The sequence below is a fragment of the Palaemon carinicauda genome, chromosome 5 (assembly GCF_036898095.1).
Source record: "Palaemon carinicauda isolate YSFRI2023 chromosome 5, ASM3689809v2, whole genome shotgun sequence".
In the NCBI taxonomy this organism is placed as follows: Eukaryota; Metazoa; Arthropoda; class Malacostraca; order Decapoda; family Palaemonidae; genus Palaemon; species Palaemon carinicauda.
The window spans coordinates 141,868,275-141,881,058 of record NC_090729.1 but is presented as its reverse complement, the minus strand read 5'-3'; the positions used below and the strand labels follow the sequence as shown (position 1 = coordinate 141,881,058).

Sequence of the window (12,784 nt, the reverse complement as noted above, 5' to 3'; positions counted from 1 at the left end):
GCGTAGTGGATTAATGTCCTGTGCGCCTTTCTCAGTTTACCTGGAATGCTTTTTTGGCACTATTAATCTACCTCGGCTTGCTTTTTCTGATACTTTAAGCTCCATGATGTTTTCAGCAATTCCTTCTATTTGCTTCCATGCTTGTATTATCATGTAGCGTTCTCTTCTCCTTTCTAGACTGTATAGTTTTAAAAATTGCAGTCTTTCCCAGTAATCAAGGTCCTTAACTTCTTCTATTCTAGCAGTATAGGACCTTTGTACACTCTCTATTTGCGCAATATCCTTTTGGTAGTGTGGGTATCATATCACATTGCAGTACTCGAGTGTACTACGCACATAAGTTTTGTAAAGCATAATCTTGTGTTCAGCTTTTCTTGTTTTAAAGTGTCTGAATAACATTCCCATTTTTGCTTTACATTTAGCCAACAGTGTTGCTATTTGGTCGTTGCATAACATCTCCCTACTTAAAATTACACCAAGGTCTTTAATTGCTTCCTTGTTTGTGATTGTCTCATTATTAGGTCCCTTGTATGCATACACCATTCCTTCTCTGTTTCCATAATTTATTGATTCGAATTTATCGGAGTTAAATACCATCCTATTTATCTCCGCCCATTCATATATTTTGTTTAGATCTCTTTGTAGTGAGTTCCTATCTTCATCACAAGTAATTTCTCTACTTATTCTTGTGTCATCGGCGAAACTTCTCACTACGGAGTTTTCAACATCACAGTCTATGTCTGAGATCATAATAACAAATAGCAGTGCAGCTAATACCGTACCTTGGGGCACACCAGATATTACCTGGCCTTCATCTGATTTCTCGTCATTTGCAACCACTATCTGTTTTCTGTTTTGCAGGAATTCTTTTACCCATTTTCCTATCTTTCCCACAATATTATGCTTTCTCATTTTTTTCTCCAATATGTTATGGTCTACCTTGTCAAAGGCTTTTGCAAAATCTAGATAGATCACATCTGTGTCTTTTTCATTTATCATATTATTGTATATGTTTTCATAGTGAGCTATCAGTTGGGTCTGTGTACTTTTTCCAGGTACGAAACCGTGTTGACCCATATTAAACAAATTATTTTTGACCAAATGGTTCATTATTTTCTTTTTTATTACCCTCTCATACACTTTCATAATATGTGATGTTAGACTAACAGGTCTATAATTGCTTGCCTCTAGTCTTGATCCACTTTTGAAGATAGGGGTTATATAAGCTAATTTATGTTTAACATATATCTCGCTCATATCTATACTCTGTCTTAGCAGTATTGCAAGTGGCTTCGCGATAGTGTTTGCAGTTTTTTTTAACAAAATCGCTGGAACTCCATCTGGTCCGGCTGCCGATCCATTTTTAATTTCGTTTATAGCCGTGACAATATCTGCTTCATTAATATCTATATCCGTTAGATATTCAACATTTTCTTCTCTCATTTCTGTTTCATTATTCTCATTCCCAATTCTTGGCGTGAACTCACTCTTATATTTTTCTGCTAATATGTTGCATATTTCCTTTTTTTCATTCGTTAGCCGTCCTTCAATTCTTAGAGGGCCTATTTCTATTCTCCTTTTATTCATCTTTTTTGCATAGGGGTAAAGTACTTTGGGGTTTCTTTTTATATTTTGAAGTGTCCTTTCTTGTAAGTCCCTTTTTTCATTTTCTTTCGACTGTATAATCTTTTGTTCTGCATTTTCTATCTTACATTTTATTTCCCTCATTTTCCACACATTTTTTTCTTTTGCAAGATTTTTCTTCCACTTTTTAATTTTCTGAAATAAGATTCTTCTGTCTCTTGGTATGCACGTCTTTTGTTTATTGTTTTTTTTTCGGTACATATTTTTCAACAATTTTCTCCAGTATTTTGTACAGTATATCCGTATTTACCTGTATATTATCACTTATAAATACATTTTTCCATTCTTTATTCAGTTCTTCATTTATTTCTGACCATTTTATATTCTTACTGTAAAAGTTATATTTTCCATATCCTTCCCAAAGTTTTGTGCTTTTATTAATTCTGTGATCACTTGCTTTGGAATGAACTATCAATTCTATGACATTGTGGTCTGAAATTCCCGTGTTATACACTATTATTTCTTTAACATAATTCACCTCATTCACAAATACTAGATCTAGGACATTTTCCTTTCTTGTTGGAATGTGGTTTATTTGTTGCATATTATGTTCTAATAGCATATCTTGAAGCTTTTCAAATTGCCTCTTATCTTCTGCGCTACTATTACTATCTTTTTTATATGTATACATACAACCACTTTCTTCTATCCGTTCTTTCCAATCCACGAAAGGAAAGTTAAAATCTCCGGATAGGAGTATATTCCAGTCTTTATGGTTTCTACATATATCATCTATTTTTTCTATTATGATGTCAAACTCCTTAGTGTTTGGGGGTCTGTAAACTACAATATTCATTAGTTTTTCAAATCCAAATTCTACCGCAATCAATTCACATTCTGTGTTGCTGTATTTTTCACATACTTTTCCTTGATTTATGTCTTCCATATATTGCGGTTCCCCCTTGATTCCTATTTTTTCTGTCTGATCTATAAGTTTGGAAACCCTTTATCTGGTCATCACTGCCAGTCTCTTGGGAATACCATGTTTCACTTATATCTAATATATCTATTTTTTCAATTTGGGTTAGTTCTTCTAAGAACTCTATTTTCCTTTTAGAGTTACTCGTGACTAAACCCTGTGCATTCATTACTATTATGGTTTGTGTTTCATCCCCATTATTTAATATTGGTAATAATATGGATTCTCCCATGCTTCCTTCCTGTTCTGAAATGATGTTCTTTTCTTCATTTCCCGGAATTCTGCCATTAAAAAATCCAACTTTTCTATTATATTTGCTCTTTCGCCTTCATATTTATTTGTGTGTGTATACCTGCAACTGTCCCCATATCTGCACCAACCCCTAGCATTATAGATGCATTCTTTGTAGTTGGGCTCTAAATGTGCAGGTTTGGGTTGAAAGGCCTCATATCTTGGGGCTCTTGGTTCAAAGCGCGGTATATACACGGCCTGCTTTTTTGTTTCTTTTTTTGTTTCTTTTTTGCTTTCATTTTTCTTTTCAGTTTGCTGAGTTTTCTTATTTTCATTCATGGTTGCAGGATGCATATATCGACATTTTTTGTTGTAAATGCATCCTTTTCCTTCTTTTAGGTTTTTGCATATTTTTGGATGGAGATCTCTGCATTCGTCTCCATATCCGTCTAAATACGCACATTTACCATATATTTCATAATTATAGCATATCTTTGGATGCTTGTAGTAGCATCTTTCGCCAAATCTGTAATTCCCTCTTTTCAGCATATTGCAGACTATATCCTTCTTTTCTATTTTTTCTTGTTCTTGCTCTTCCCTAAAATTATGTAGGTCCGGGTAGAGTCTCTTGGGTCTATTATTTGTTTCCATCTGGTAATTTATTTCTTCATAAGTATGTTGTTGGATGGCATCATGGGTTATATCAATGATTTCTTCTGCATCCTTACACATATCCTGTTCATTGTTCTCTTCTTCTTTTTCTTCTTCTTCTTCCTCTGTTTCTTCTTCTTCCTCTTCTTTATCTTCAACTATTTGCAGATTTAGTCTGGACTTAATTATATTTTCTATCCAGACTAAGCATGTTGAGCAGAATACCTTTGTCTTTATTTTTTATTTTTTGCTGTATTTCAGCACATGTGGGATGTGTTGGGACATGACAGGCATCACATTTTCTAATCAATTGTTGAGGATTATTAATGGAATACCATATCTTACATGTATTACACCATTTTGGCATTCTTTTTCCCATTGCATCAATCAGCATATTCACCATATTGGACTTCTTATTGTTCTTTGATGGAATGTGTTGATTGATGTAGACTTTCTTTATAAGTCTCTTTAACACTTGGATTTTCTTTGGAATTTCTTCTATTATTTTGCTGATGTTTTCCGCAGATTTGCTCCAGTTTATTGGATCATATTGTTTCAATATGTCTGCGAATATTTTTCCGTCACATTGATTGACGTTACTAGTGACCTCTGTTATCAGACGGTCGAGCTCCTGTTTCGCCAACTCATGGAATTTATTTTTGCTGAGTCCAGCGATGTCTCTCCAAGCCTTGCCCGTGTTGTACATAGCCATCTTGATTAGATTTTTAGTAATTCACAAGATACCTATTCTATGCCGACGTTTTATCCCACTTCTCCGACCTCAAACTAATCACTGACTATTCACGAAAACTTGTAGCTATATTGCACTCGATAGCCTTTTGTTATCCGCATTAAATCATGATATTTATAGGGTCGCAAAAGTGTAATCACTAACCGGCACACAGATACAAAACTGAGAGAGAGAGAGAGAGAGAGAGAGAGAGAGAGAGAGAGAGAGAGAGAGAGAGAGAGAGAGAGAGAGAGAGAGAGAGAGAGAGAGAGAGAGAGACATCTTAGAATGGTCCAACTTCGGCGGCTCAGGGCGTAGGACGGGCGTCGCCGTCGGGACGGAGGCCTCCGTCCTGGACTTATCCCTGCTTACAGAGATCCAGGCAGATGCAGGCTTGCTCGTCGAAGGGAGTTGCTTGTCTCGTTCCTGCCGACTCGACGTTGACTTGGAGGTTGGGACACGGCTGCCAGACCGAAGGGGCGACTCTCTCCGCTGGGCAGATGGAGTCTGCACCTTCACGGACTTATGCCTGCCAGCTGGGACCTGAAGAGACGACTCCCTCCGTCGATCGAATCTGCCGCTGGATACGTACCTCACTGGTGAGCGAGCCCTTGAGAGCCAGCTCGAGGAGTCCGGAACTGCTGACATCTCGAAAAGTTTGCTACGAGGGATGACGACCCATTCTTCCCCCGGGGAGCCACTTCTCCTATACTTCCTCCTGGGGGATCTAGAGCGCCTACCCACATGGCGCGATCTGGAGCGGGAACGAGAACGAGAGCGTCTCCTGCGGGACCTCTCACGGCGTCTTCTATGGTCCCTCGGGGCTCCATCTTCCGAGGAGCAAGAGTAGGCCTCGACCGAGGAGCCCGACGACTTGCATGTTCTCACAGGCGGGCCCGACTCGTGCCGCGTTGTTGATGGGTGAAGAGGGCTGTAGGAAGACGGACAGAAACGTAGCTGAAAGCGCTGGAAGGGAGCGTGGGAGTTCTTCGATGGGGGACCAGGTTTCAAATCCTTCCTCCATCCTCAATGGAGACCTGAAGGGCGTCTTCGGCGGCACCCACACGAGGGAGTCCAACGGCGGCGAGTCTTCCTTCTTGGCGGAACCCTCGGCTGCGGAAGCACCTGAAAAACACGCCCACGAGGTGGGAGAAGAGGTAGGCACAGCTTTTCCCCACATAGGATCATCTGAGGAGACGGGCCCTGCTTGCACCAGGGTTCCGTCCCCCGAACATACTCCCGTCCCTCCCTCAGGCCCCTCACTTGCCTGGAATGACGCCACAACACCACTATCCCGCAATCCAGACTCCTGGGTAAGGGTCACAGGCCTCTTCCCCGCAACTGACTTACCTCGTCCCCTACTCTGAGTAGGGGAAGGCGGCAGCGAGGCTCTGTCTGACGATACGCCTGTCGAAGCAAGAGGAGAAGAGACGCTCGGTTTCTTAGGCGATCTCTTAGACGCCTTCTTTTTCTTGGTGCCGTAATGCACCCCCTGCACCTCGTTCCAGGACTCGCACTCCGGACACGTGGCTGTAGGGGAACACACACTACCCCTACACAAAGAACACAAGGAGTGCGGGTCAACTTCAGGTTTCGACAGGAAAGCACCACACGATTTACCGGCCATAGGCCCAGGACAACAACGGGGATTCTCCATTACGCACTAGTAAGGCACCGCGAGACACAGAAACACAAAGGGAAAGGATAAGGGAGAGCACAAAGGTACCACATGGGAACTGCGTTAGACACAAAGGGTCGCACTGGGTAAGGAGAGCGTCGTGATGTTATCGCGACGCGACCAGATTACTTACTGGGGATCGAGACCTGAGCAAGCATGCTCTCTGACCCGGGGTCGCCTCAGGGCGTGTATCACTCCACCAGAGGTTACCCCTCATAGAAAATGGGAGCAGGGTAAACTACACAAAACTCTGGTCGGTTGGGAAGAGATCCCAGATACTCCTAAGAAAGTAGTTCGAGGTAAGTACTCCATGTTGGAACAAAAAATAATTACTGTTAAAAATATTAGCGAGTTGAAGAAAATGGGTTGTTTACGGTTCATAGAAAACATAGCTTTCTATGGTAAGGGTAACTGTATATTTCGCATATGTACAGGTATACTGTATGTATTGTATTATTTTCCATTTATCATTGCAATTTTCCATTTATCATTGCAATATGTTCTAATAACTACATTTGTAGGTAACAAGTTATGTTAGGTATACTGTATTGAATGAATCAAATGTATTTTGACTGTATTTCACTGTGGTTATAGCTTTACTGTTAATGAAATTGAATGTAGCATTTTTATAGGGCTTGGAACGAATTAGGCGATTTACACATAAAACGTGACTCATCATACGAAAATATCATGACACGAAAGCCACTCCGGAACCAATTAATTTTGTATCTAGAGATATTACTGTATATATGTATATGTGTGTGTACATACAGGTAGTCGTCAACTTACGACATGAGCGACTTATGAGTGTTCGACTTTACGATAATTTTTTCAGGGTGATGACGTCACAAGTCTATCAGAAATACTACGGTAATTCACTATCTCCCACTTCAAGCATCATAGTCCTCAACCATGTACTCAGGGTCCTCTAACTCTCCTTGTTCCTTGTGGAGTTCAGTTGAAGGTCTGATGAACTAATATCTCTTAGGGACTGCAAAGACCATGTCCAAACCATCTCCATCTACGCATCAAAATGATCTCATCCTTTTAATAATTTATTACAAGTATCAAAATCATGATCCTCACTAACCTTTGCATTATACTACACAAAATTGCAAAAGCAAAAAGAAGTAATAAGCAAATTCATATCACAAATGCATAAATTTTTATCATTAGACTATGCTCTGCCTAAATTTTATTTTTCCCTTCATCAAAACGTCCTCTTTCCTAGTTTCGCTCCATTCAGACATACATTTCTATGATTGGTCTTGGGTAAATCATGGTAGCCAAGTGATTTGTGCTAGTTAAATTTTTAGTTTTTGCTCTGAAAAATTATTTTAGCATGAAATATTTTTTTCACAATCTAATATATTTAGCATGAAATATTTTTTTCACAATCTAATATAATTTGATAAGATTCTGCATAACAAGTGACCAACTTTTTCTCATACATGCACATTTGCACAGTGAGCTTAAGAATAACGTTTGAACAGAACAAAATAAAAATTGTACCACTTTTGCTACACACGATACAATCCTTAAGAAATACATGGGTATCCTGTGCTTTAATTACACAAAGACAACATAAAAAAACTAATATCTTACATGTGCTTCAAAAGCAATATACAATATAAAAAATTAAAATTAAGCTACAAAAAAAAAAAGGAAAGGGACAAAAAGAAGTTCTTGGATTAAAAGTATTTGTTCAGACTTACTTGATACTGAAGCATGGAAAAAAGAAAGCACTTTATTAGTTTACACTATTAGTATCACTGAATTATATGAATATAACTACATTTTGTAAGAACATAATTTCACATAACTTGTTTATGTAATCCGTACATTAAAAATAAAATGGTCTATCCATAGAAGTCTTTAATCATCAAACTGACAACTTGCTTGGTTGCTGAAGAACTAAAATATAAGAGGAAAAGAACATAAAAAAAAGTACAGGTACATAAGAAAATCTTTCTAAAGTAGTGTTCTAGCTACTAGAGTCTTGTGGTGCACTAAATATGCTTGATAATTTTGACAAAGTACAATTTCATTTTATTGCTGTGCTTTTTATTTCAGGCATCAAAATACTGAAATTCAGAATGAACTGAGGTCAAACCTTCACGATTCAAAGATGACCCATTACTTCCAAAATTTAAGCAAAAAAAAAAAAAAAAAAAAGAGGTGCATTACAAGAAAATGAATAATACTGTGATGATAATTCATAAGAGTGGTAATATAAAGAGAGCCTGACTCCATATTGCTCTCTTTCTTAAAGTGTTTTACTTTACTTTTTATCAGATATTCAAAAGTATAACTTAAGGAAAATTATAAGAAATTCAACCACAGGTGATATTTAGTAATCATTATTCAATCTAATTTTGCTATAAAAAGCAGAATTAGGGATAAAGAAAAGAAAATATTTAGAACCATGGCTTATACTAATAACAAATGACATTCATATTCGCCAAATCTTTCAATTTATCTGATTTTATGGAAATGGAATACAGTAGATAAAAAATTCATGTTTTCTATGGTCTTTTAAGACAAAATTTGGTAAAGAAATTTTATTTGAGTCTCAAGGAAACTTGGTGTTTTGATGTATACACAACTTGTTTACTAAACATGTAGCTAATAATTTGGAATGGCATGATACCAGTAGTATTAACCAATTGATAACTATTAATATTAAAACGCATGATTGGAAAAAATGCCTGAATGAAAAGAAATTAATGCTGTAAATAAAATACGAACTTCTTTTAGTCCACCTTCCTGTGAAAATAACAAATGCCTATGTATATATCTCTTATTTTATTTCTGAAGAATAGAGTAAAATTATCTTAACAAAGGGTATAATTTACTAAGAAATTTACAGGGTACAGCAGAAAAAATAACATATCCAACTTACCACATTTAAAGTGTATGGTACAAAATCTTGAATCTTACCTTTTCATTACTTCTCCTGGATACAACTCTGTCTAAGCCATTGAATGCCCCAGAAGCAACAAACAAAATATTGGTAGTATCAACTTGCACAGTCTCCCCACGAAGTTTGCGTGGAGAATTTCTTTCAGGTACATTAACAACTGTACCTTCCAGCATCTGGTAAAAGATGTACATGGATTAGACCCATCAAAGGATATTTCAAAATAAAATGAGGTAGTCTGGTCTCACCATAATGATAAAACCATCCTTCCTGTAATAACTTGCAACAGTAAGTAGTGTACTGTAATGATTTATATTTCCAATGCTTACATATTCATTTGCATCAATAGAAAGGAAATGAACTTGTTTATTCCATAAAATTATTACACATATATGAATAGAAGAAAAAGGCAAAACTTAAAACAAAAAGTCATATGTATTAAAATGAAGAATGATATATGCATAGTACTGTATACATATGATAAAATCAATAATACAAATATCCCTAATTAAAAAAGTAAGTAATGAGTTCAAGTATACCTATAAACAAGAAAGCAAATCCCCCGTGAGAGACAATGATCCAAGTATTGTAATAAAAAATTTGAGAAAATTCTTTATCGTGAATAAAACCTATTACAAGATGATTTCCAAAAAGAAAATAAAGTGCTGTTTGTTTTCTAATATTACACAAATATTGATGAATAAATCACTATGGAGGATTTATAATGATTTTCTAAACTGTCACCATCTGTGAACAATTGTATTAATAGTAAAATAAATATTTTTTTTTTGGAGTAATTAATTTTTTTTCTAGTATCTTATATCAATGTAATCTATATAATACTGAAACTGAAAAGTGATTGATAAAATATGCCTGTATCATATATTCGTTTCACCTCTTTTCTGTTAACATTGTTTTATTCCATTAAAATATAGCAAAGGACACTTCAATGAAATAAAAATCTATCATTCATCCATAAACTCATATGGGCCAAATCAATGAAGTTAAATAGTATATAAATAGCCACCATATTGTTCATATTTCATAGTTGGCAAAAATTTCAAGGTTAGGGGCCCTGAGATCTATACATAAAGAAGAGGGCTCGCAAGGCAGAAAAGTTTAACAGCTGATCTAAGTAGTGAATTTCAACTAATGTGGAAATATCCACATCACTTACAAAAAAAGTAATAACAATAAAAATAAAACAATTATAAAAATAAAAGAAATATTAATCAAAGAGTTAAACCGAAAGACAAAATAAAGCTTATAAAATTAATAGGAGACCAAAGTTAAAAAGAGAAGTAGAAATAGAGTACAGAGAGAAATTTAGAGTCAAACTGGGGGGAAAGTTTCCCTAAGTTCAAGAGCCCTCTTGCTCATCACAAGGCTTTAACATGGAAACAATATTCCATTTTGAAGTCAAAAGACTTCAAAAATGCACTCTCTCAGTAAGGAGGAATACTGCATGGTTTAAGCATGATAAAAAATCTACAACCCTCTTAAATTCATGACAATCAGGCATGGATGTTTGATACAGAAAAAAAGTAGCCCCTTAAATAGAATCAGAAAAGGAGAGCATCCCTAATATCTTACCAGATGTGTCTCCATTGCCACCACCTCTTATTTTGCTATACTGTATAACCATTGTCTACTTTATTTTCTCAATGATTTCAACAACTGCAGTTGCTGTTTGGGAATAGCCAAGGATGGAAACTGTTCAGTTGAATGCACTTTACCTCTCTTAGAAAGTAACTGGGAACTGGACAAAAAGGATTGACCCTGCTCGCCTACCATTAACTTTCTCCATTAAATTCTCTAACTTCTAGATCAAACCATTGGATAACCTTGGATGCCATTTAGTAAAAGCAGATTTTTGTATATACTTTTGACATAGCTGAATAAGATAAAAGACATGACACTTGAACTAAACCATTCTTTGTCGGTAAAACCTATGAATGTTTTCAATTAAAAATACAAAATGCGTATCAGACTCTGAATCAGTATCTTCCTCTGAATCTGGTTCATGAGATTCACTTACAGATGTACTGTTCTTGAGAGCTAGTTTCTAGACCAAGGTCAACAATGTCTGCATGAGGCACCTCATCCATGTGGGCAGTCTTATCATTATCAAGGAAACCAGTTGGAGTGCATTAAAACGCATTTCAATCACTAATTGGAACTCCAGACATGAAGTGTTTTCTTTATCCACCATACCTTTATTGGAAATGCCAGGAACAAGGGGGAGCCTAATTGCCTCTTGGGACATTCTCCTTCCTCTTGAGTCAAGTCCCAGAACTGCATATAGACCTCTTTGCGACAACAAGAAGTTACCCCTTTACGTGTCCCCGTACGAGGATCCCTTGGCGGAAGTAGTGGAACAGATGGTCCAGGATTTACCTGTTCCCTCCTCACAACCTTCTATTGAGGGTCCTCAACAAACTGAGATCTTTCAAGGGAGTAGCGGCAATAGTGGCTCACAAGTGGCCGAACAGCGTGTGGTTCCCTCTGGCATTGGAACTACGGCTGAAATGTCTACCGTTACCAGATCCAGTTCTGACCCAGCGAGTTCAGAAGTCGACTGTCTGCGCTTCATCACAGAAAACCCGGAACCTGCAGCTCATGATTTTCTCTCCCTAGCGGTGAGAAAACGTTTCGGGATTTCGAAAGACAGTATAGACTTCCAAGAGGAATATAAGTGCAAATCTACTAGAAGGCAATATGAGTCATCATGGAGAAAATGGGTGGCCTTGTCAAGGCGAAGAATCCGCAAAAGATCTCGACGGACTTCTGCTTATCTTTCTTCATCCACCTCCATGGTCAGGGGTTAGCAGCCAACACAATATCAACGTGTAAATCTGCTTTGACAAGACCCATTTTATATGCCTTCCAGGTCGACCTCTCTAATGATATTTTTAATAAAATTCCGAAAGCCTGTGCTAGGCTCAGACCATCAGCACCTCCAAAGCCCATTTCATGATCTTTAGATAAGGTTCTTCATTTCGCTTTGTTGTTGAACAATGAGGAGTGTGCTTTAAAGGATTTGACCCCAAAAGTTATTTTCCTGTTTGCACTCGCGTCGGGGGCCAGGGTTAGTGAAATTGTAGCCCTCTCGAGAGAGGAAGGTCGTGTTCAGTTCTTGGATGGGGGAGAACTGAACCTGTTTCCGGATCCTACGTTTCTCGCCAAGAACGAGTTACCCACCAACAGGTGGGGTCCCTGGAGAATCTGCCCTCTGAAAGAAGATGCATCTCTATGTCCAGTGGAATGCCTAAAGGTCTATCTTCGTAGAACTTCAGACTTCAGGGATGGTCAACTATTCAGGGGAGAAACATCAGGCTTAAATTTATCGCTGAAACAACTTAGGGCGAAAATCACCTATTTTATTTGCAGAGCGGATCCAGACAGTACACCCGCAGGTCACGATCCGAGGAAAGTTGCCTCATCCTTAAATTTCTTTAATAGTATGGATTTCAAACATCTTCGCTCATACACTGGCTGGAAGTCTTCCAGAGTTTTCTTTCGTCACTATGCGAAGCAAGTGGAGCAACTGAAGAGGTCTGTGGTAGCAGTGGGTAGTGTCGTTAACCCTGCTGTTTAACTCTGCGAGGAACAGTGGATTTAATTGGGACGATTAATTCCGGGGCGAGTGTGTAGTTACGAACTGTTCTACAAACTGAGTGTTAGGGCACTGGGGTGCCCACATTGACTGTTCCACATTCAAAGATGAACCTAGCATAAGTGCAGACATGTGTGCCAAGCGTTTCCAACGCTAATGTAACTGATTAGTAATACAGACTTTTATGATTTTGATACCTCGGTATGTTAAAAGTGGCGCTAATGTTTTTCTTTCAGATAAACAAGTTTTCTGTTTACTATCTTGCTTATGCTTATTTATTGGTTATCCTCCTCTTATATATGTATAATTGTTGTTTAACCTGTTTTATTTTATTGTTTGTCAATAAATTAGTTCTTGTGAACCTTGCGTCTCCTTCGCCTGTGTCATTTTACTTG

The 12,784-nt window shown here is 37.6% G+C and overlaps 1 protein-coding gene across 5 annotated transcripts in view; it reads right to left on the bottom strand.

Moving 5' to 3' along the window:
• The window catches only part of ClpX (Caseinolytic protease chaperone subunit), a 241,868-nt gene that overhangs the window by 70,698 nt on the left and 158,386 nt on the right, over positions 1-12,784 (bottom strand). For all 5 annotated transcript variants that reach the window (XM_068374151.1, XM_068374155.1, XM_068374153.1 and 2 more), the window contains exon 9: positions 8,794-8,949. In XM_068374151.1, coding sequence (XP_068230252.1) covers positions 8,794-8,949 — 156 coding nt within the window. The remainder of the gene's footprint in view (positions 1-8,793; positions 8,950-12,784) is intronic.